Source organism: Cryptotermes secundus, unplaced genomic scaffold (genome assembly GCF_002891405.2).
Source record: "Cryptotermes secundus unplaced genomic scaffold, Csec_1.0 scaffold84, whole genome shotgun sequence".
NCBI lineage: Eukaryota > Metazoa > Arthropoda > Insecta > Blattodea > Kalotermitidae > Cryptotermes > Cryptotermes secundus.
This window is the reverse complement of record NW_019723905.1, coordinates 228,937-252,846: the sequence shown is the minus strand read 5'-3', so window position 1 is coordinate 252,846 and position 23,910 is coordinate 228,937. Positions and strand designations below refer to the sequence as shown.

The 23,910-nt window shown below is 37.8% G+C and overlaps 1 protein-coding gene across 3 annotated transcripts in view; it reads left to right on the top strand.

Moving 5' to 3' along the window:
- The window catches only part of LOC111861931 (chromodomain-helicase-DNA-binding protein Mi-2 homolog), an 89,416-nt gene that overhangs the window by 56,552 nt on the left and 8,954 nt on the right, over window positions 1–23,910 (top strand). For 2 of the 3 annotated variants that reach the window (XR_004512746.1, XM_023846904.2), the window contains exons 29-36: window positions 1,184–1,370; window positions 5,476–5,700; window positions 8,805–9,200; window positions 10,001–10,197; window positions 11,391–11,556; window positions 14,777–14,971; window positions 16,406–16,601; window positions 21,481–21,609. Coding sequence is in view for 1 of the 3 variants with exons in the window: in XM_023846904.2 (XP_023702672.1) it covers window positions 1,184–1,370; window positions 5,476–5,700; window positions 8,805–9,200; window positions 10,001–10,197; window positions 11,391–11,556; window positions 14,777–14,971; window positions 16,406–16,601; window positions 21,481–21,609 (1,691 nt within the window). In the remaining 2 variants the exon portion in view is untranslated. Of the gene's footprint in view, window positions 1–1,183; window positions 1,371–5,475; window positions 5,701–8,804; window positions 9,201–10,000; window positions 10,198–11,390; window positions 11,557–14,776; window positions 14,972–16,405; window positions 16,602–21,480; window positions 21,610–21,880; window positions 22,025–23,910 lie in introns of all 3 variants that reach the window. The other variant, XR_002842354.2, reaches the window with a different exon arrangement.

Here is a 23,910-nt window from a genome sequence, read left to right as displayed (position 1 = left end):
AAAAAGGCGACCACGCTAATGCCTACGCTTCTCCTTCCTGGGAGCAAGCAGGAATGCAATTCCAGATACTTCCACCTCCAGTAACTCAAAGAAAAAAAACTCACAAGGCTAACACAGGCTTACCTGGTGGGGAAGGCCCTCCCTGCCTGGAGTCTACCAGCCAAACCATCAAGAAGAATTTATTCCAGCGCTGTCCGAAAAAGAATTTAGCTGCGGGAAAACACGTCCGCACTCGACGACTCCAAGCAGGAAGAGGGCTCCCATCAGTCGAACAGTCAAGGACATAGGGCACAAGGATGACGTAAGCACGCCACGGATTATAGAATAAACAGGTGAAGAGTGGGAGGAGCCGCTGCTGCCATCTAGAAGAGGGGACCTCTATGCAGTGAGCCGAAAAGATCGGCTCACATTCACCATGTTCTCTGTCAGATGGCACATAAATTGGTGAATTCCCTGGAGAAACATAATAGTTTAATTATTGTGACCTGTATGAGTGATCGTGCTTCTAATAATAATTTGCTGTAGGTTACTTCTCATTTATGTAACCAAGCCATTGTAAGTTCATATAGAGCAGAGATGGGCATGCGTGATGAAATGATGGGTTCTAGTTTGGGTGATTGGATTTATTAGCAGCTTGGCTACACACACTCGTAATTACACTCAAATTACAGCGCTGTCGCTGAGTTACATACACCTCATAATCCACTTTTGCACACATACACACACTAGTCCTCTCTGGGTAATGTATCTCAACACAGAAATTACTGCTTCAAGTCACTCCAAATATTACACATAATTAAAGTCTTCGAATCACATGCCAAGTCTTCACATGACGAACTTCGTGTGTCTGTCACTTAAACACTCGCAAATACACTCAAAAACTCCTTGGTTATATTTGGAATCTCGTTATAAAGCCTTTGTACCAACCACACAGAAAATAGTCTCTCTAGTGCTGGAATGTGTTTACTGAATGATCACATAGCAATGGTCATGGTGCTGACTGCATAGAGAATGCTGCACTCCCATTGTTGCCTTGCATGTATTCAGTCGCGAGGTGTTTAATGGTCAGTTACCTATCAACGCTGTGTCCATCCATGTTACAATACAGTGGATTAATATAAGGTCTCGTTCAGTTGGTAAACTCCTTTCCCTTTATTATTATTATTATTATTATTATTATTAGGTTGGTGCGTGACCTGCGAGGGAAGTCTGAGAAAAACTTCAAAGCCTATGTTTCACTGTTCATGCGCCACCTTTGTGAACCTGGTGCTGACAATGCTGAGACATTTGCAGATGGTGTCCCTCGGGAAGGCCTCAGTCGACAGCATGTGCTAACAAGAATTGGTGTTATGTCCCTCATACGTAAAAAGGTATTTGATTTTGTTGCACTTTGGCATCCTGTTTAACTAATATTTTTGCCATTTATACATATGTGTAACCACCCTCTTAAACATAACCCTTATTTTTATCTTTCATATATCTAATTACAACATGTTTTGGCCTCACTTGGCCATCATGAGGTATATACATTCTTTGTAAAATAATTGCACTGTCATCTTATTATGTTGTGTTTGAACACATTGTTATTTTTAATTTTAAAAGTCTTTAAGGTTCATAAAATTGGTGATTCAGCTGCACGTCATCTGTTTGTCAGGTATGGGTATCTTCTGTAATATGTAATAATTGTATTGTGTTAAACCATTTTGTTTGCATGCATGTGTGTAATGAATGTATTACTATTCTTAGATGTTTGTATTATTTAGTTAATATGTACTTAGGTTTGTTGCAGTGGCGTGTTGAAGTTCTGAGTTGGTCTGTTCTGTGAGTGTACAGATTATTAAAGTTAGTGTGTCTGGTTCTGCATTTTGAGGGATATTTTTTATTGTAGAAAAAAATATTATAAATACAAAAAAGGCCTAGGTAATGCTCATCCGGCCTTCTGTGGCACATTCCTATAAATGTCTTAGTCTGTAATAGCGGTAAACCTGTGGTTCTTAACATAGATCTTAACTTAAATTTGAGAGTATACTGTTAATACAATTACTTCTTTTCCTTTTCTTACATATCTGTTTTATATAAATATAGGAATGTTGTTTATGAAGTAACAGGTGCCTTGCAGAAATCTTTTTTCTTCTAGCCTTAAGAGTTCTATAACTGACTTTGGGTACCCTTTTTTGCTGTTCTCAGACAAAATGGCTATCGTTGTTGCCCATACGTCCTTGTACAGTTTAAAGTTCCAGAAGATATGTTCCTCCATGTGCAGCCCATCACCATATTCGCATTCGGCCGTGGACATAATGTTAAATCTGTTTAGGCTTGCTTTAAGACTGGAGTGACCTGCTCTCATATGGTTTATTGACACGAAGGCACAGCGGTTCATTTTTATCTCTTGGAACCACAAAGACGAGCCAGTCCTGTAGTACCTTTCAAAGTAGTGTTCTCCTCTGTCCCGTTTGGTGTTTGGCAAAAAACTGCGAAGTTCTTTTTTGCCTTTCTTTTTCCACTGTATTTTAAGATCTGCAACTGGTAATAATAATTTATTATCTCTGCCTTCTTTGATTGCTTGCTTTGCCTCAAAGTCTGCCCTCTCGTTAACTTCAACTCTACAATGCCCTGGGATCCAGTAATATTGCATTTTTTCCCCTCGTGATTCTAGTCTCTCTGTTTTATCTTTAAGCATTTGTGTAATGTGTGATGTGTTGCTTATTCTAGAGGAGTTACTGATTCATTTTAACACGCTTACCGTGTCCAAGAAAATCATGAAGTTTTGCTCCGAGTCTGTTTTCTCAGTGATTTCTAATGTTTCGACAATTGGTAATGCTTCTGCTGTGAATGTGGATGCTATGTTAGATATCCTGAATTTCATGCGTCTTTTATATCTATTGATGAGAATTCTACGAATGATTTGTCCTCCATTTTTGAGCCGTCTGTGGCGATACATTTGCTGGTTCTCATTCTTTCTTGGAAAATCTTTTTGAATTCCTCATTATATTCTGCTTCCTTTATTTGTCTTCCCTCATAGAACAATACCCTGGCCTACTACAAGAGGCTTCTGTATGTGAAGTTGAAGGCCGGGGGATAGTTCCCTGATTGGATTAAATGACCGAGAGGGGTTACCTCTTTGTAATATTTGCTGATGAGTCATGGTTCATTTTCTCCTCTCCCTGGATTGTCAGCTAGAGCTTATAATTCTTGCAGCAGCTGAATCATTAGATGATTGCTTGATGTATAACACCTGGACACACAGTTCCTTCCCAACTGTTGGAATCTACCAAAAATTGGGATTTCTTTGCCTTCTGCTAACATTACATTGGTCAGGGTGCTACTCCTGTAGCCCAGTTCTCTGCGTATTGCCATATACTGTATCTTCTCTAGCTTTTATGCTTGTTTCTTGTTAAGTTTATGGAATAAAAATGCTCCATATTCCATCCTTGACCTTATAAGTGCCCTATAGAGTCTCATTAAGATTATGGGGTCCGCTCCCCACCAAGTTCACACAGTTCACGATTTTCATCGGGTTTTTGCATTTCCTAACTATTGCGTTTATTTTGTCCTCCCAGTCCAGATTAGATTTTAAGTGCAGACCTAAAAATTTAATTTTTTTGACCGAAGAAACCTTTTCCCCTTGTACTGTGATCTCCCACTCTCCATCCGCTATCCCTTTTTTTATCAAAGATACAGAGTTGACATTTTTTTGGTGCTATTTCCAAGCCACTTTCATTTAAATAAAGGTCAATGCTTTGTATACTCTTTTCCACTTCTGATACACCAATTCTGCTACATCTGTTAACTGACTAAACTGCCACATGTCTGCATATTCCTGGATTTTGTAGTTCTGGTTGATTCTGGATTTCAGTCCTGCCATATAAAGTGATATAAGGTTGGACTCAGAACACTACCCTGCGGTAAGCCTTTGTATGTCCAGTCTTTGAGAACTTGCCCTCCATAGTTTGCCTCTAGTTCCCTCACGGAGACCAGGTTAAAGATGAAAGCTAACAGGTTTCCCGAGAAGCCTACTGCCTTGAGTCAATCCATCAAAGTTGTCGTATGCGCTTTTGATGTAAAGGGATAGGGCCAATACCATGTTCCATTCTTCAAATGCTTTTATTATTTCAGTCATTAGTATTGCTAGGTTGTCTGTGCAACCCTTGTTTTGCCGAAATCCATATTGTGTTTCTGAGAATTTCTTATTCTTTTCTAGCCACCAGGAGATGCGCATGTTTATCATCTGTTCTAATACCTTGCGCACACAACATTAGTTTTGTCTCTTTTAGGGATAAAAAATACTCTATATTTTTTCCAGTCATCTGGGAACACTCTTGCTCTTAAAATAGCATTGTAAATTTGTAGCTGAATTTCTGAAGCTTCATTGACAAATTGCGAATTATGGCGTCTGTTTCATCACGTCCTGGGCTGGATCAGACTGAAGTTTTTAATTACAAAGTGGAGTTCTTGAATTGTGTAACCTGAGTCCAGGAATGGAACCTGATTATCATGATTGACTGCTGGTGCTTGATTGGGTTCATCCACACCTGAGCATAGCTTTTCAAACACTTTGGCTGAATTAACTAGTTCTCCTTTATATTCGTGTTGCCTTTCTGTCTTGTTGAATCTATAGTCTTTTCATTCTGTCCCAAATGTACGATGAATTCGTGAATTTATCTATTCCCTTGCAGAAAGTTTTCCAATGCTCTTGTTTGATTTCTCTCAGTCTATTTTTGCAATAATCACCGCCCTTTTGAATTCCAGAAATGTCTCTTCAGTTTTAGAGTGTTTCCATTTAAGCAATTTAGCTTTTCTGATTCTAATTACCTTATCGCATTCTCTGTTCCACCATACACCCTCTGGTTGTTTTTCTCTGTTTCCTATTTTTCCTTGTCCTCCATGTTTGAGGCTGTTTTTGTTTTTTCTTTTAGGAGTGGTCTCTTCTAATTTTCCTTTAATTATCTGGATAAAATTCTCAATACCTTTTCTGTGCTGTGTTGGCAGTAAAACTTTTAAGAATGGTGATGGTTTTTGTCTCCTTTTGGTGGCAACTAGGATTGCACCAGCACTGGCTCAGGGTCAACAGGATGACTTGTAAACTTCAAAACCTCTTTAGCATACAGTGATGCAATGCAAGTGCCTACTAAACTGAGGTACACATTTCATGTAGTGATTGATTTTCATTCACTGAATGTGGATGAAACTTAGATTTGGAGAAAATTTATACTTCATTTATATGGCGCATTGGCTGTTATCTCCACCCCACCCCCCAAAGAAAAAATGGAAATTGCAGGAAAGTCTTGAATTAACTTGTTTATTTCTATCTCCCCCAGCTTGAATCTAAAATGGCTGTGGGATACTGACAGTTTTACTTTAGGCTTTTCTTTCACCGTCGATTGCGTCACTGTGAGAGTTTACCCTCTTACCATTAGAACATGCACAACCTTTGTAAAGATCTCACTGTGTTACCACCAGTATTTTCTGTTTCAGGTTCAGGAATTTGAACATATCAATGGTTACTACAGTATGCCCGAGATGATCCGTAAACCCATAGAACCTATCAAAGTAGGCAGTGGTGTAATCCCGCCAGGCATAGAACAAGGTGGCGAGATGCCTCGCAGTGCCACTACGAGTACCAGTGCCACTCCTGCAACAAGTGCTGCAGCAAGCCCTGCTCCTACACTTAATAGTCAAGATGAGAGCAAGGATAAGGAGGTTAGAACTCCACCATATTACAATTTTGTGAATCGTGTATTTTTAAAAAATCACTTCTGTCTTTTGACATATGACATACATTCTGGTACATAGTTCCCAGCATTTTGGAGAAGCCCAGTGTCTCTGTCTCCAGGATATGTTGTTATATGCCACTTGTGTCATAGGTAGGCCCCACTAACTGTTGCATGCCTTATTGTAGAGTTTTCTCCACATGGTAGATGCCATCAGATCATTGTTAATGTTAGCTTCAGGAAAGATAATGTGAGTTAGGAATAAGGTTCCAGATGACAAGGATGTGGCTGTTTAAACCATAATACCCTTCGTATAACATTTTTGCATTTTAATCATTTAATACTCGACCCTGCTGTAGGTCTGTCACTACTTTGGTTCCAAGTAGTAGCTCATAATTTTATTAACCTTCTTGGCTCTCGACTTGTGTTGGCTGGTAATCACTCTCATCCCCACTTGAATGAAAAGCCTGTGCAGTTAGAATAAAATTCAGATATCTGAAGTTCATGTCTGTGGCTCAGAAGACAGTTTCCTATAATCTTCAGGCAGTCTATAGTCAGGCTTCATGGTTCTTTCACCAGAATGATCAAAGGAGCCTTCCAGGCTACTGTCAGATTCACAGATTGGCATACTTGTATGTTCCACAGGCTGCGGCTGCTATGTATCTTCCATGTTCTTGAGATATAAACGTGTGTGCTGCTACTTCTCTCTGCTTAGCAGTCATTCTTCCTAGTTGTATACTCTGCAATTGTAATATTCCCAATTTCTGAATGAAAGAAAACTGGTGGGAGTATATGGTCGTGACATCGCCTGGTGGGTTGTAGTGCAAAGTTGACTCACCATATTTCACATATTAGGTAAAGTTGTCCCTGAGCTTAACTAATCAAGCAGTACACCATGAAGAAATATGGAGGAGTGGATGTACAGACATGTTTTGTTGACCCCGCTAGTTGGAAGTGGGTGGTCAGCTTCATGCCCTAGCCGCACTACCCCCTGAGAAAGAGTCCTCAGTACCCCTTGGATAGAAGGTTGGATGGGCCCCACAGGCGGTCTGGACAACATAGAGAAGTGAAAAGTCTTGCACCCACCGGGACTCAAAACTCTGACCCCTTGGTCAACCAGCCCGTAGCCAGTCACTGTATGAACTGCGCTATCCTGTCTCTTATATTTCACATACTAACCACCAAAACATGTATAATCTGTAAAGTATGCTTATGTGGTAAAAGTATTTTTACAGCAGTTTGAAAGCACTCATCTCCATTAGACTAGTCTGATTGCTATCACTGCTTTCACTTCTAGTGTCAGTATCTTCCCAGCATTTTATTAATGATCATTTCCACAGGAAGATACTTGTTCCGCACAACCTGATGTGTTCTGACTATGACACACACATGCGCCCATCGCTTTCTGCAGAGTTAAATTTTTTTCTTCCAGCTAGATTGTGTTGTCAGTTTTGGAAATTGTATTTCTTTTTGTGGTGTATTCTTTCGTGCTGCTGCATATTAGTAACATGGTCTCAGCTGGAGAATGGAATGAATGACCTTGTTCAGTCAGAGGAACATTTATTTTGAGTGTTTTAAATTAGCATTTGTTTGCCTTTAATGTTTAGGTTTCCACAGTTTATCGTAATACAGTATGAATTGTGGAAACTAGTCATATGGTAGAAGATGGAGACAGTGTGTTCCTCCCAAACTGTGGTGCCCATCTACCTTGCTGCATAGTGCCATAACCCAGAAGGCTACAGCTTGCAGTTCACATTACATTTTTGTAAACATACCACAGAGCATTATATGGCTAATTTGACAAGTTTCCCTTCCTTTATTTACTTACTTAATTTTATAAAACACATATTTAAAAAGTGGCATACTATTCCTTTCTTCGTTCGCCTCCCACTTAAAATCTGAAGGATGTTTCTTGAACATATTCTTTGAGGCAGTCTGTGGTTAATGTTACAGTTTCATAATTTTCTTATTTTAATAAGAATAAGTATTTATTTAGTCTTTACATATCTTGCAAGTTAAATTAGTATGTCATGATGTGTCATGTGTCTTTAATAACTTTTGAAACAAGACACATTTTCAGAAAACTTGGTATTAACAGCTTGCCACAGGAGATAATCTGCATGTTCTGCTTCAGTTTTGTCTCCAGTAATAACAACTCTTTTGGCCCTCTATAATTTGTAAAAGATAAACACTGTGACAAGAATTTTTGCGGGATTTTAATCCATGGTGTTAGTAATTTTCTGTTTATTTTTGGAGGGGGGCCACATATTAATGGCCCTTTGAGATTGTCCAGTCTTTAACTCACATGTCAGTCTCCACCATTATATTGCCATATAAATAAAGTAGTTAAGTACAGTAAACAATAAATTATTTCTAACTGGAAATTAAATTTATTAGCACACTTAAGAACTGTCCACATGTCCAGAATAAATAATATTCAAAGCACATCTAAAATCTCCTGTGCATGGTATTCACATACTCACACATATGTCCAGTAGAAAGTTAGTGTATTGCTAATCTGTTTGAGATGTACTTTGTCAGCCCTGTGTTTTAACTATAAGTACAGTAAGACCTCACTGATTTGGGCTAATTGGGAGGAAACCTTTATCGAAATTGGTGAAAGTTTGAATTGTAGAAGTGCTACTGAAAATATGTTCAGAGAAGTTATAAAATGGACTTCACTTGTCTTTTTAGGCGATGCAATTTCATTTTGATTGCATATCATAAAACAGATTTACTAATCATAAAATATAAACATTTGAGTTTTAACGTCAATCTTAAAAACCTTTTAGGTTGCCACCATACTTAGTGTTCTTGAGATTGTGTTTAGAAAATTAACATATTTTGGTGTATGCTCTCCTTTTGTAGTCTTATTTTACTACATCTTGACTCATTTCCCTCAGTATTAGCTAATATTTGTGGTATTGTGGGTTAGATTCCATGAAACTGATGATGGGGTTCCAGTTTTGTTTCACTTCTGAAAAGAAAAGAAAAAAACAGTTGTCTGGATTATCACAAATTCTGAATTAGTTAAGTACTAATTAGTGAGGTTTCACTATATTTTTTTCATAAATAACTGTGCACATTCTTTAGGGAGAGGACAGTACAAGTAAAGAAGAACCAGGTAAAGATAAAGAAATGCCCAAAGAGGAAACGAAGGAAGTTTCTGAAGTAAGGAAGGAAGAAGCAGAAGAAGATGGGGAGGAAAAGGAGACAGAAAAGGAAGAAACTGATGAGAAGGAAGGAGAAGGCAAGGAGAAAGTGGCAAGTACAGAGGATGAGAAGTCTGAAGAGGTAGATATAAGTGAAAAGAAAGAGAGTACTCCAAGTGAGGAATTAAAAGCTGATGAAATTCCAGTCAAAGAGGAGAAAGGGAAAGAAGAAGATACTTCAGATGAAGAGAAGAGCAAGCCTGTTACACCCAAGGATGAGTCAAAGAAGGATGATGATGATATCGTTGTTGTCAAAGATGAAGGTGAAGATCATAAGGTAGGTGCAGTAAAATCGTATTTTCTTTTTTTATTGGCTTCTTAAAAAATGTAAGATCAAATAAGTTTGTTCAAACCCTATGTGTTCTACTTCAGAGAAGTGTGGTGGTGCTTATACCTAAATGACTTAAGGAATAGGGCCAAAACTGGGTCAGAAACTTGAGTGAGTTATTCAGGGTCCAGCAGAGAGTATTCTTAATTTAGCGCCACTTTATCTTGGTGAGAATGGAGTTTACTGCAGTTTGTGGCAGGCTATAACATGATTAAAGGGATTATTCATTACAGAACACTGGTTGAACAAACATCATGTGTTTGCTGTGAAAACATTTTTTGAAAATGTCGCTGTTAAATTTTTGCCGTTTAAAAGGTTCCTTAATTTAGTCCCAAAGTCCATGAGAAGTCTTTTATTTGTTGTGATATGTTAAGTCTGTAAGGAAATGTGGACTCGGCACTGATGCATCTGACTTGTGTTTGGGATGTACCATGCTTGAGTCACAGAAAGAGTGATTTTGTGCAGATGCCATGCTAGTACTTTGAAATGGGCTACTTCCTTCCCAATCTTTTCAGTTCACTGCACATTATCACATCATTGCATTTGATACTAAATAGTCTCTACACTTGGTACAGTGTTGTCTAATAATTTATGAACATACAAACCAACCAGTTATCAGGTTATTTAAATGTATATTTCCATCCATAATTCTAGATTTGTAATATTTGGATCTGAAGAGATATCAGTTAAATGGAGAGACCTGTTTTAATAATCTACATTCTTTTATTTTGACCTCCTTGTCACTTCAGGATGAGAAGAAAGAAGGTATAAAAGAGGATAAAAAGGAGGAGAAGGAAGAGGGTAAAGGAGTAGATGACATTGACAAACCTAAACGCAAGTTCATGTTCAATATTGCTGATGGAGGTTTTACAGAGCTACACACACTTTGGCTTAATGAGGAGAAAGCAGCTGTTCCTGGACGAGAATATGAAATCTGGCATAGAAGGTGAGATGGGGTGGCAGCTTGTATAGTGGCTCTTACTTGGCGGTCATGCTATTTATACAGTGCCATGAAATTCTTACTGCTCCCTGCATGTAGTGCATATTTTTTTCTGGCCCAATCTGAAGCCCAGTGTAAATGTATTATTTTCCCATATTTAGTAAACTTTGATTTAATAAATAATCCACTCAAAGTGCAAGAAATTTTCAACCTTCCAGAACTTGTATGCTGATTTAATGAGGTTGTATGTGAAGTCACAATCATTATCGCCCCTTACTGCAGTTGTAACATGTTTTAGGATCACATAGAAGGGCTGTGTCCACACATGTTAAATCTTCTGTCCCAAGGTCAAATGTAGGAAAAAGTCACACCTGGTTAGTCCTATTGTGTTATTAAGTGCCTATACAACATTCATAGGTGGTGTAATAATTAATTATAACTAATTGTTTTTATTTCTTAAATAATAAATAAAAACAGTTGGTTATAATTAATGGATATACCATCTATGAACATTGTGTAGACAGTTAATAAAATGCAGTAGAACTTTAATCACACCCAGCAGGATGCAGAGAATAAGTGTTTTCTGTGAGGAACAGACTGAATACTTGGTTGTAATTTGGATGGATTTCAGGCTTCCTATGGTTAAGTAAATGTGCAGTTGAGAATTTTTGTTTAATTCTCTTTCTGGTCTGTTGGGCATGACAAGTTGTTATGGCTTCTGTAGTACAGTATAATGGTCAGAAGACTGTAAAATTACATAGGCCTATAGTTCTGTGCAAGTCCCGTAGCCCATTTTGCAGCCCATAAACACTGAATATTGATTGTATGTGATGTGCAAAGCATCCATGACAGTGCAGTGGTAACAGGAAAAGTAAATGCTTCTACAAAATATATATACAAATTTGTATACTGTCTGGTTCCTCAAAGATTCTGCCATGCTTCTTTTTTTATTTGTATTAATTTGATAGGGAAACAGTAAATATCTGGACAAATAGCTAAGCCATTGTGAACTGTCTTTGGTGCTAGGTTAGTATGCTTGAGTGGTAATTGGAGCCTACTGTTGATCTCATATGGTTTTTAATTTTGTGATTCAGTACTTTTTATTGCACTCATTTCCTTTATTGAAAAAATAATTCAGCATACAATTTGTGATGTCCATCACCCATTATATATGTATTTTGCTGTTTTAATGTTTTCAGACATGACTACTGGCTTCTGGCAGGCATTGTAACTCATGGATATGGGCGCTGGCAGGACATCCAGAATGACATACGATTTGCCATCATCAATGAACCTTTCAAGATGGATGTTGGCAAGGGAAACTTCCTAGAGATAAAGAACAAATTTCTTGCGAGAAGGTTTAAGGTATGATTATCATTTTCATCTCTTCTCGGGCATTGAGTCTTGTGGCCTGTTACACTCCATGCACTGTGGGTACAAGGATGAATGGTCTTAACTAGATTCTATTCTCAGCATACTTCTGGTATTTATATGTCAGTGGGAAGTTCAGTCCTACTGACACAGCACTTTTCATTTGTAAGGTTGCCTACACATAGCCTGGTTTATAGACTAGATGGACTCTAGGATGTCGTTCCATCTCTTCACAAGTCTTCCAAAATTTCTTGTCCTTCTAGGATTGAATGTTATATTAAGGTTTGGTATTCTGTTCTTATCAGACCGCCTCTGTGGTCTAGTGCTCAAAGTTCCTGGCTACAGATCCAGAGGTCCGGGTTCGATCCCGGCGTTGCCAGATTTTCTGAGAAGTAGTGGGTCTGGAACAGGGTCGACATAGCCTTGTGAAGATAATTCAGGAGCTGTTTGAAAGAAATAGTGGCTCTGGTCTAGAAAACCGAAATTAACGGCTGTGGGGATTCATTACGCTGACCATGTGACACCCTCCATTCGCTAAAGTTGGCACTGACTTCACTGACAAGCAGCGGTCTCTTGGTTGGTGTAGTTCACTTGCGGACTAAAACCATGGAGTTTGTTTTTTTTTTTTTATTCTGTTCTTATCCATTCTTGCATATTTTTATGTAAATCTGCTTGTGGATGAACTCTCTTCTAAAATGCAGTGTGCTACACTGTTAAAGGTACCTGTGTGTTCAGTTAACCCTTCAATGATGCAGGACATTTAACTCCTACTCACTCCTTGGGATGGGGAATATTTATATGTTTAAAACTGTAAATGCAGCATTTCACTTAAAGTGTAATAAATGGCAAAAACTCTTGTTTTGCTCTTCTAATTTTCACACTATGTTCAGAAATGTATATAGAATCAGTGTGTTCATTCACATTGCTATAAAATTATTTTTTTGGCACAGTAAGCCTATAAAAATTAGGAATAATAGTATCTTATTACCTTAGAAATTGGAGCACAACACACTGTTTCTGTGGTCTTGATTTCTCCACATTTGGTAGAATCTTGCTTATAAAATTTCGTTTCTTTAGATGGGGCACTGTTTTGTCTTGACGAATGTCGACCTGGCACTTTGCCTTCTACAGTATTAGCATATTTCACAAAGAGTTCATCATTTAACTGAATTCTTATTGACAATTGATCTGTTCTTTTCCTTGTGTTATTCCTATATATTATTTTCACATTCAGGAATTTTCCTTTTGTCACATAGTTTTTCATATTCTCCCAGTGAACGTTTGTGCTTTTCACATTTCTGTCATTTACCACAGAATTGAGAAAAGCATGAATGTCCATTTTCATTGTCAAATTCTGAAACTAATAAAACTTTATTCTGATTCACTTTGAAGTAAATATATTCTCCCACTTGTCATGACAACACAGCTGGCTGCTTTGCTGCTGGCGGCTGGCTTTGGCTGCTAACACCAAATTATGTGATGCCTATTTATAGAACAAAGGGGAATTCATAATATCCATATAGAGAACTGTTTATCATTTGCCACATACCAGTCATAACACACTTATTAGAGTCAGCATCACATCTCCACACGGCTGTAGTTACAGATTCCAATCTAGAAGCAGCACTGGTCAGAATATGCCTAAAGAAAATGGACTTTACATTCAGTCACCATTCAGGACAGCACACAGCATCAGTGTAACATATTTAGTTCATAAGAATTCCCCAAGGCAGAGATAGGTTTGTATGGTAATAAGCGCACCAACTGGTGAAGTAGAAAACTTTTTAAAAGAATTCAGATATATTACAACTGCTGCACGAAGTTCAAAGTGGGACAACAAATATACGAAATGGTAGCCTACAATGTCCCCTTTAATTTCATACCAAAAATATTACTTTAAGCGAAAAACAACAGTTCAAAATATGAGCTGAACCTCACCCCTTCATTGCATATGCTACAGACAGCAGTGTGACGGAAACCACTGGTGTACCATGTATGGACTGCATCATTGAAGGGTTGTGCCATGAGGGCATGGGGTTGGACGTATAGCTCCACCATTCTTAACCTTGTCACTAATGCTGTTCTGAAATGTCATTTCTTTTATGGCCTATTAGTGTTTGGCATACAGTTGTCATAAATTTCATTTCTGTTGTCAAATCTGGTTTAACCCTGTTACTTTGATATTAGATTTCACTGGAACAAGAATTCATTACCATATAGTGCGACATTTGACTTTAGCCAGCATCAAGAAATAGTCATCCCCTTTTGCCGCATCATTCAATTTTACTGGGCTGTGAAAATGAATTTTTATTGCATATATATGTTTATTTATTTATTCATGTATTTGTGCATGCGTGCGTGCTTGTGCGTATACAAGGGTTGAACAAAACATGCTGCAAAAGTAAAGGATTGTATATGCCATGTTACTTTGAATTTAAGACACATCCAATTTTTAAATGAGGGTTATGGGAAAAAAGATGGCGCACTGCCACGTGTGGGTTTACCTGTTAAGACAGTTTCTGGACACATTTCCTGCAAGATTGATTGGAAGAAGTGGGCCTGTTGCATGACCTACAGGATTTCCAGGTTTAATGCCCATGGATTTCCCTTCACGGTACATGAAGGACTATCTGAACCATGTGTGAATCACTTGTTCAGAAGATTTGAAGAAAAAAACACATTGTCCATTCAAATAAACTTGCAAAAACACAGAAGTCATTGGAAGCTGTGTACTCTGCATGATTGATGCGCGTGTATGCATGTGTGGGAAGGGGGAGTGAGTAGTGGTAGGCAGTCATCCTCTTGAAGAGGACAGAAATCTTGGTCACAGATCTCATGGAGGCCTGAAGCCAGTAATGACTGTGCTGACACTGGCCATCAGCAACTTAACTGGCTGACCAATTGGATTGGAAGCCACCCAGAGGTCAGAGTCGCCAGTTAGCAATCTTGAGTTGCATTGTTCGCCCCCGTTACTTAGCAATGACTAGTGAACAAATGACTGTATGTGTTGTAGTTGTGATTTAGAGTTTGTAAATTGAGGCTATTATAGATAGATATATGTCACTGAGTTATAAACATTCAATAAATCCAGTTATCAGTCCAAACACTGTGTCTAGTCACCGAGTCATGACAGCATCATTGCATTAAAGTATGCATTATGTGGAATGTTAAATTTAGTTTTATATTTTGAAGTCTTCCCTTTCTCTTTTGGCAGCTCCTGGAACAAGCACTTGTAATCGAGGAACAGTTACGGAGAGCAGCCTATCTGAACTTGACGCAGGACCCAAATCATCCTGCAATGTCACTGAACGCTAGGTTTGCTGAAGTGGAGTGCCTTGCAGAATCACACCAGCATCTATCGAAGGAAAGCTTGGCAGGAAACAAGCCTGCCAATGCAGTGCTTCACAAGGTACTGTAATGATGATGGTACAGATACATGTGGTGTTGGAAGTACAGCTGTATTCTTAGTCTGAAATTGTTTCATCTTTCATCTGTTCTCTTCATTTTCAGAAGTCAGTTATTCTTATCACATAATTTGGGTCATTCTGTCTCAACTGTCCATTGATTGATATAAATTTAGAAATTTGAACCCATGTAATTTGAAATTGTGCACACACATGGGTGCGTGCATGCTTGCTTGTCCAGCTATCTATCCTTAATGGGATAGGCTTGAAAGCAGTTATTGAAAATAATAATTTTCAATATTATACTGTGCTATGGAATAGAGAAATGTCTTGCCCCTGCCAGGAATCAAACCCTGGCTGTGCACCCTGTAGCCTGTTACTATATGGAATATGGATATCCAAGCTCATAAACATAATTATATATGCTAGTAATAATTAGATTTGTAAACTGTATTATTTTTAGTGTAGAATGTGAATACTAGCCCTTCTGCTTTCCTGGTCCATGAATCAGAAGAGGCTGAGAACCATTGAAGTAATAAGCTCTGAAAGACCCTTTGTGGTTGTAACCCATACTCAGTCTGGCACTCGTAATGCTTGTTGCAGTCCTAAACGAGACTCATGGCTCGCTACTTTTTCTTTGTTGCTGGCCCTCCACCAGATGGACCAGACAGATATCAGCAATTGTAATTTGTCTATGTGGTAATAAAATTTCCACTGTGATTTTTCTTTTTAAGAGTAATTGGACCTGTTGGGACTACATTGGATGATCCTGTTCGACTGTAAGTTCTGTTAAGGGGTTAATGTACAATGGAACCTCCTTAAACTGTTACTCTGTACAAGGTTTCCCCTCATGTAACATTCAGTTTCCAAATCAATAATTTCAGCGTCATATTTCCTCCATTTAAGATTTTCCTGAATTTTGTTCTCAAATCCAGTGATATTGGAAGACATCTGAAATTTGGGCCTTGATGTACTGTAGACTTCTCATTAAATTTGAATGGTACAGTAAACCCTCGCTAATCCGGATTAATTGGAGGGTAGAGGTCATCCAGATTAATGAAGTAAAAGATAAACCTGAAAGACCAAAAAACCACAGAAGACAAATAAATGGAAAATTTAATAATACAAGTTGTGCTGATGGAAATAAATAAATAAAAAGAATATGACTGCAGCAATTTCTACCTTTGTCAGAAGCTGAAATCCAGGGTCACCTTCCAGCTCAAACCAGTCTTGGATATATTCTTGTGTGGTTTCATTCTCTCCAGCTGCCCTCAGCACAGTCTAAAAGCCCTCGTGCTCCTAAATCCCATGTGTCTTTTAAAGTATGTACTCAACTGTGAACAGAGTTTTTCATATTTCAACCAGGTTAACTGTAACCAGATTAGTGAGGATTTTACTGTATTTGCAACAGGTGACTGATATATTTCTTTTGAATGTAGGTTCTGAACCAACTGGAGGAACTCTTGTCAGACATGAAATCAGATGTGAGTCGCCTTCCAGCCACTCTGGCACGGATCCCACCAGTGGCACAGCGGTTACAGATGTCAGAGAGATCTATCTTATCACGTCTGGCTGCAACAACCACTGCTGGATCAACTCCCACTACCCCCACCACCTCCCAGCAAGGACCTGCAGGTACACTTTCTTTTGTAACAGACCTGCATTGTTCCTAAAGCTGTGTCTTCATTAAACTAAAATTGCATTAGAACATAGTGTTGATGGATTGGTAGATAAATTATCGTATTGTCACGTGTTTCCTAGGTAACGTGACAATAATTCACTTGGGTTTCCAGATTTGAACGAATATTTATTGGACACACTCTTTTACAGTCACAAGTAAAATAATTATCACCTATAACATCCTCTTAGATGTTTCTTCTTCACCATCACAATTCTTCTTGCACATTTAATCTTGTTGAAGTGACTGCTAGAACTCAACTGTCCCATCTGGTACATTCATCCCCCTTAAATAGGCCTTTTGCAGACGGCTTGTGGAACACCTTTCTCAACAGTTTGGTTTTCCCATTGTCATACAGCGCTTTGAACAATTTGTTGTAACCATGGAAACTCACTGTTAGAATTCCAGTATTGCATTACATTCCGTTGTCTCAGAAATGTTACCCATTGACCCGCAGTGAACACTGAAATTGCGTTCTCCTTACCATTTGCTCTGTGATGGATGTTCCACAGTCCAGCTTTTAGGCAGCACATCACAATATATACCCAAGTGGAAGGTGGAGCTTCAATCATACTTTCAGAACTGCAAAGTTATGTCTTGAATTTGAAGTGAAGTATTTTTCATTGTTTTTAAAAGTGAGAAGGTTAGAAATAAGTTTCAAGGTCAGGAACTACAAGGAGAAATGTGTGCTGAAAGTATTGCTAAAATGATTAATCAAAAACCATAATTCCCCACATTGAAATATTATAATGTAGGAGTTAAGTTGCGAATGGTGATGACAGCGAATGCGAGAAAAATTCGATTTATTTAATATGTGTATTATATAGTATATTTTAAAATATTTACTTTTTATGTGTTTGCTTTTAATAGCTGTATGAAATTAATACTGATATATGAAATCACATTTTATGTTCTCCTTTGTTGAGAGGTGTTTTCCGTTCGGGTAAATATGATAATCAGTAAGATGGACAAATATTTTTCCATGCAAAATGCTAAGTAAATAGCAGTTGCTCAGAAACAGATTTTGTCATTTAAAATTGAGGATTTTGATGAACCAGTTTATGAAACATCCATTCTAACATAGGTGTATACAGAATATCCCCAGCTTATTTTGCAAAACATTCATGGTGTATGGTTGTGTGTCTGAATGGACTGAAAGTAGTTAATGATGAGGTGAATATTCTCTGTTAACCTTCACCGGCCTACATTGCACTGTTGTAACTAGTCCAGTTGCCTAAGTGTTGAATATTTATTTAACATTACAGAATCAGGAAGGACAGGTTCTACAAAGAATTAGAACATGTATTCGATAAATTCCCTTAATACCATATGAAGATATTTTTAGGAGATTTCAGTGCTAAAGTAGGTAGGGAAGACATTTTGAAACCAACAATTGGGAATGAGAGTTTACACGAAATTAGTAATAATAATGGAGTTAGAGTAGTAAACTTTGCCACATCCAAAAAAGTTATTGTCAAAAGTATGATGTTCCCACATCGTAACGTGCATAAATTTACTTTGGCATCTCCTGATGTAAAGACGCACAACCACATTGACCATATTTTTATAGATAGGAGATAGCATTCAAGTATACTTGATGTCTGATCATTGAGGGCAGCAGATTGTCATAATGACAACCACCTTATGATGGCAAAGGTTAGGGAAGGACTGGCCTCAAGAAATTAAACAAGGTAGAAGGAAAGGGAAGTCGTGTTGAAATCTCAAATAGGTACGCAGCTTTAGAAAATGTAGACACTGAGAAGGATGTTAATAAAGCCTTGGAAATTATGTGAGAGATTATCAAAATTTCTGTCAAAGAGAGTCTGTGTTATTATGAATTGAAGAAACATAAGCCATGGTTCGATGAAGAATGCTCAGAATTATTAGACCAAAGGAAAGAAGCCAAATTGCAGTGGTTACACAGTCCAAGCGAAATGAATGGGGATAATCTGGACAATATGAGGTGTGAAAGCTGCAAGCATTTCAGGAATAAAAAGAGGAAATATCTGAAAGACAAAATTGATGAGCTTACAATGAACAGAAAGAACAAAAACATCAGAGACCTGTATAGAGGAATGAACGACTTTAAGAGGGGTTACCAACCTAGAAGTAACTTAGTGAAGGATGAGAATGGTGATCAGTTTGCAGGTCACCACAACTTTTTGAATAGGTGGAAGAACTACTACTCTCAGTTCTTGAATGTATGAGTACATAGGATCAGTGATGTTAGATATAAATACATACAGCTGAGCCATTAGTACCTGATCCTAGGCCTTTTGAGGTTGAAATTGCTATTGCAAAATTGAAAAGATATAAATCTCCAGGTAGTGATCAAATTCCAGCAGACCTTATTCAAGCAGGAGGCGAAATACTACGTTCTAAGATCCATAGGCTAATTAGTTCTATTTAACATAAGGAAAAATTGCCTGATCAGTGGAAGGAGTCTATTATTGTACCAGTTCACAAGAAGGGTGATAAAACTGACTGTAGTAATTATTGTGGGATATCACTGCTATCAACTTCATACAGATTTTTATCCAGTATTTTTCTCTCAAAGTTAAGTCCATGTACAGATGAAATTATTGGGGATCATCAGTGTGGGTTTTGATATATCAGATCAACTACTGAGCAGATCTTTTTGCATTCATCAGATACTGGAGAAAAAAATGGGAGTACAGCAAGACAGTACATGAGCTATTTCTAGACTTCAGGAAAGCCTGATTCAGTTAGGAGGGAAGTATTGTACAATATTCTGATAGAGTTTGGGGTACCCATGAAAATAGTTAGGCTGATTAAAATGTGTTTAAACAAAACTGTTAGTGAAGTCCATATAGATAACCATGTGTCTGATAATTTCCCTATCCAGAATGGTCTGAAACAAGGATGTGATTTATCGCCACTGCTTTTCAGTTTTGCTTTAGAATATGTTATTAGGAAGGTCCAGGAAAACAGGTGGGACTGAAATTAAATAAGACATATCAGATGCTGCTCTATGCTAATGACGTGAATCTACTGGGTGATAATATAGATACTATAATGAAGAACACGCAGAGTTCATTTTATGCAAGTAAGGAGGTTGGTCTAGAAGTAAACAGAGGGAAAACTAAATATATGTTGCTGTGTCATTACTAGAATGCAGGAAAAATCATGACATAAAGATAGGTAACAGATGTTTTGAAAACGCGGTGCAGTTCATATATTTGGGAATGACGACAACAAATCAAAACCTGATTCAAAAGGAAATTAGGAGAAGATGAGGTAGAATTCAAGCAGTGCTTGCTACCATTCAGTCCAGAATCTTTTGTCTTCTCTGCTGTCTAAAAACAAAAATTGGAATATACGAAGCTGTAATTTTGCCTGTGGTTCTGTATGGGTGTGAAACTTGGCCTCTGACATTAAGGGAGGATCATAGACTGGGGGTGTTTGAAAACGGTGCTGATGAGAATATTTGGACTGAAGAGAGATGAAGTGAGGCAAAGTTGTAGAAAACTACATAATGAGGAGCTTCATAACTTGTACTCTTCGCCAAGTATAAGTAGAATGTTTAAGTCAAGGAGGATGAGATGGGCAGGGCATATAGCACAATGGGGGAGAAGAGGAATGCATATAAGATATTAGTGGGAAAGCCAGAAGAAAAGAGACGACTAGGAGGACCAAGACGTAGGTGGGTGAACAATATCAAAATGGATCTTAGAGGTATAGGATGGGATGGTATGGACTGGATTGAGCTGGCTCAGGATAGGGACCCGTGGAGGGCTCTTGTGAACACGGTAGTGGACCTTCGTGTTCCATAAGATGTTTGTTCTTGAGTAGCTGCACAGTTGGTGGCTTCTCAAGAAAGGCTCAGTTCCATGAGCAAGTGATGAGTGAATCAGGAAGTGTATTGTATCCTTTCACACAATTTATATACCCTTATTTTCCACTGAAAATATTATGAATTTTGTTTCTTATGTGTGAAAGATAGCATTGCCCTCATGGCATGATGCTTAATTAAGTATAGGGACCTTAACCTTTGTTATTTACACCCTCCCCATGTGTACATGTGATCATGCGGAGGTGCAAATTTGGGAAGGGGGGTTGTGAGATGTTTCACTTTTGTGGATAGACCAAGAAGATGACAGTATTTACCAGACTGAGTGGGCTTGCATATTGGGAACACTCAACACTCATATTTGGGAGGTGCTGTATTCAAATTTTGACCAGGACACCAGCTGTCTTGAGGTTTTTCATTGTTTTCATCAGTCCCTCTGTGCATATGCCAGGACAGTGTGACAGTTGGACCTTTTTCGCTTCCTTTCAAGTTCATAGTTCATTACTCATTGTTCCATTTATTGCTGTATAGTCCAGACATGGACAGCATTGTAAAGTAAGCTACAGACAAATATTTTCTGTGAGGCCTTGTGGAGGTTTGTGGAGTATGTGATGAGGTACAGAATTTATTTTTCAGTAATGTTTATGTGGGCAGATTTTATTAGCACAGTTCTCAGATCAGTGGACCAGACTTCTGCCTGAGCTGCAATATAAGTTTTTACCACATGCCTTGAGAGTGACATACTAAATGCACTAAAAAGTGCTTGTTGTGACTGGTTTGTAGAATGCTGCACCATGGCATACAAAGAGAATATGTTAGGGCATTTGATGCACAGCCTTTTTGCCTTCAGTACTGGCCATCAAATAAAATGTTTATATTGCAAATTCTTTATGTGAGCCAGCAATGATCATTTTATGCAGGCATTGAAGGTTTAATTTCATTGTTTGGTGACATCAGTAGTTGCTTAGTAGATAAACAGTCTCTACATCTTAACTTGTTATTAATCGGAATCATTTTTATTTTAGGTTTGCTGAGCAGTCAGTTCCCAGGGGGCTTCCAAGCTGGCCAACTTCCAGCTGGTTTTGCCACTGCTAACTTTGCCAGTTTCCGGCCACAGTACTCTGTCCCAGGACAACCCACACAAGGATTTCCTGGTATGTGATATTTTTAGTTTTTCACAGCAGAACTTTAGCATTCCTTTCGTTAATTGCTGCTATGGATGGTAGTACACTAGGAACGTCAACTTGTTTAGTGGTTGATAGCTGTCCTTCCAGGTGGCTAGCTGAAACTCAGTTTCTTTGTGCTTTTGTATTTATGTCTGGATTTCATATTTGATTACCTATTGGGCAATTCCTAATTGTACTTTAAATTGGTTATTCGTCAACACTTCCTTATCCTGCTGAGGTATTGGTCGGTATTTTGCAGAAACGTCACCCGATATCGATGTCTCTCGAGTGCCGTTGTTTCACGACGGCAACTGGAGGGAATCGTGGTAGAGCACAAACCACAACAATCAACATTCACAGAAAATAATTATTAAAAATTATGCTCACTAAACGAACTGCTCAGGTTTGGTGGAATTTTTGTTCTGCCTTGTTGTCAGCTTTGTGTATTTTCTTCTCCATGCTGCTTTTGTTACTACATCTTTCCCGTTGATGTTTTTAGTGTGTCTTATTTCATCATACGTAATTAACAAATGCGTCTGCCTTTAATGTGGCATGGATGACAGAACAGTACCTTTATGAATTTAATTTTGTGATAAGTCACAAGCTTCTGCTTCAAGCCACAAGTTTATGTTTATTGATGTTGCATGTTTTTCTTTATGCGAGGGGGGGATGCATGATATTCCCATTTTCAGTTATTTCAGAGTGCAGCAAATGTTGCATACTTCCTCATACTGTTTGACAGTGGTTTTACAGTTGATTTCTGTGTTTGTATTTCGAAGATTAATTCCAGTTTCACATAACTGTGCAGCTGTCTGTTGTGTCCCAAAAGTACTAAGACTGTTTTCGAGTAAGATGTTTTTACTTGAGATCACTTGCCAACTTAGAGGCATACCTCACCTTTTCATGGGAATTCTTAAAATTGTAATTATGTGATATGTCTATGGGCAGTTTAAAATATATATATACTGTAGAAAGAAAAGGAACACGTTCATTTTAGTTGGGATACCTCATTAATATAGTGGGTATGTATATGTTCCATCTTGTGATTAGTTTATGATTCCTATCTGACATGTGAGAAATTGTGTTAGATTATACAGTGAAACCTCAATTTTACACTTCTTAAGGGACTGACTAAAATAAATGTAAAATCAGGGAAATGAGAATGATAGAATGTAGAGAAAATTTGGTTTTCTTTATACCATAACTTTGGAGGATAATTTTAAAATATGTGTTTGAGCAGTTAACTATATGTATAGAAATGCAAATATAGTTCTTGGTTTATCAACTGCTGCTTTTATGTGGTGTCAATAAGATGAGATGTTGATTGTACCTGAGGATAGAAAAAGGTTGAAGAAGAATGTGGCTGTAGTCTGTTTCAGGGTACGCTCCTAGCATTCGCTTGGCTAGACTGGCAAATATGATACCATGCCTAGTTAATCTGTTTCTTTTATTAATCGTTTTTGTTTCTGTATTTTTTGCGCTGTCAGTCTGTTCAATTCATTTTCAACTTTTTGCACATTACAGTAGTATTATTATATGATTAGGTAATATATCCATCAACACAACAAGGAAAATGGTATCACAATTAAAATCAGCATCTCATAGACTGAATTTTATTGTTTACTACTACATGTTCCAGTCCTCATGGGACCATCATCAGACATCGTATATAATTGATGCAGTAAAGTTCATCGAAATCTGAATATGGACTTTTATTGTGGTGCAGTGCATCCATGTCGTAAAAGTTGTAGAAATCTGTGCCTTGTGTTATGATGAAAATTACAATATAGAAAAAGAATTATGAACATTAGAGTATACAAGAATTTGTATTTAAAACATTAGTGGAGGTAATTAAAGGGTGTTGTATATTACAAATATAGGATTTTGTAATATGAATAAAGTGTTAGGTATTACATGAGTAAAATAACTAAAAATGTAAAGGTATTAAAAATATGAAAACAGTGTTATAAAATTATGGAGATGTGACGTTAATTCCTCGTATTGAGTTGAAGGTTCTGATGTGTAAATCATTTGAATCCCAGTCAGTCCATGTTGGATCAAGCCAAAACACATGCAACTCCCATACAGATAGAATGCATTACACATTGAGATAACAATACATTAGAACTCATCCAAGATGTTATTTGACATACAAATTAACATACTGAAACAGCCCCCAGGTCCATAATACTGTACATTGAACACAACACAGCTGTGGGTGAATAACACCCACTTCATGAGAGGCTAAAAACAATGTGGATTCAAATGATCTACCAGACATCAAAACCT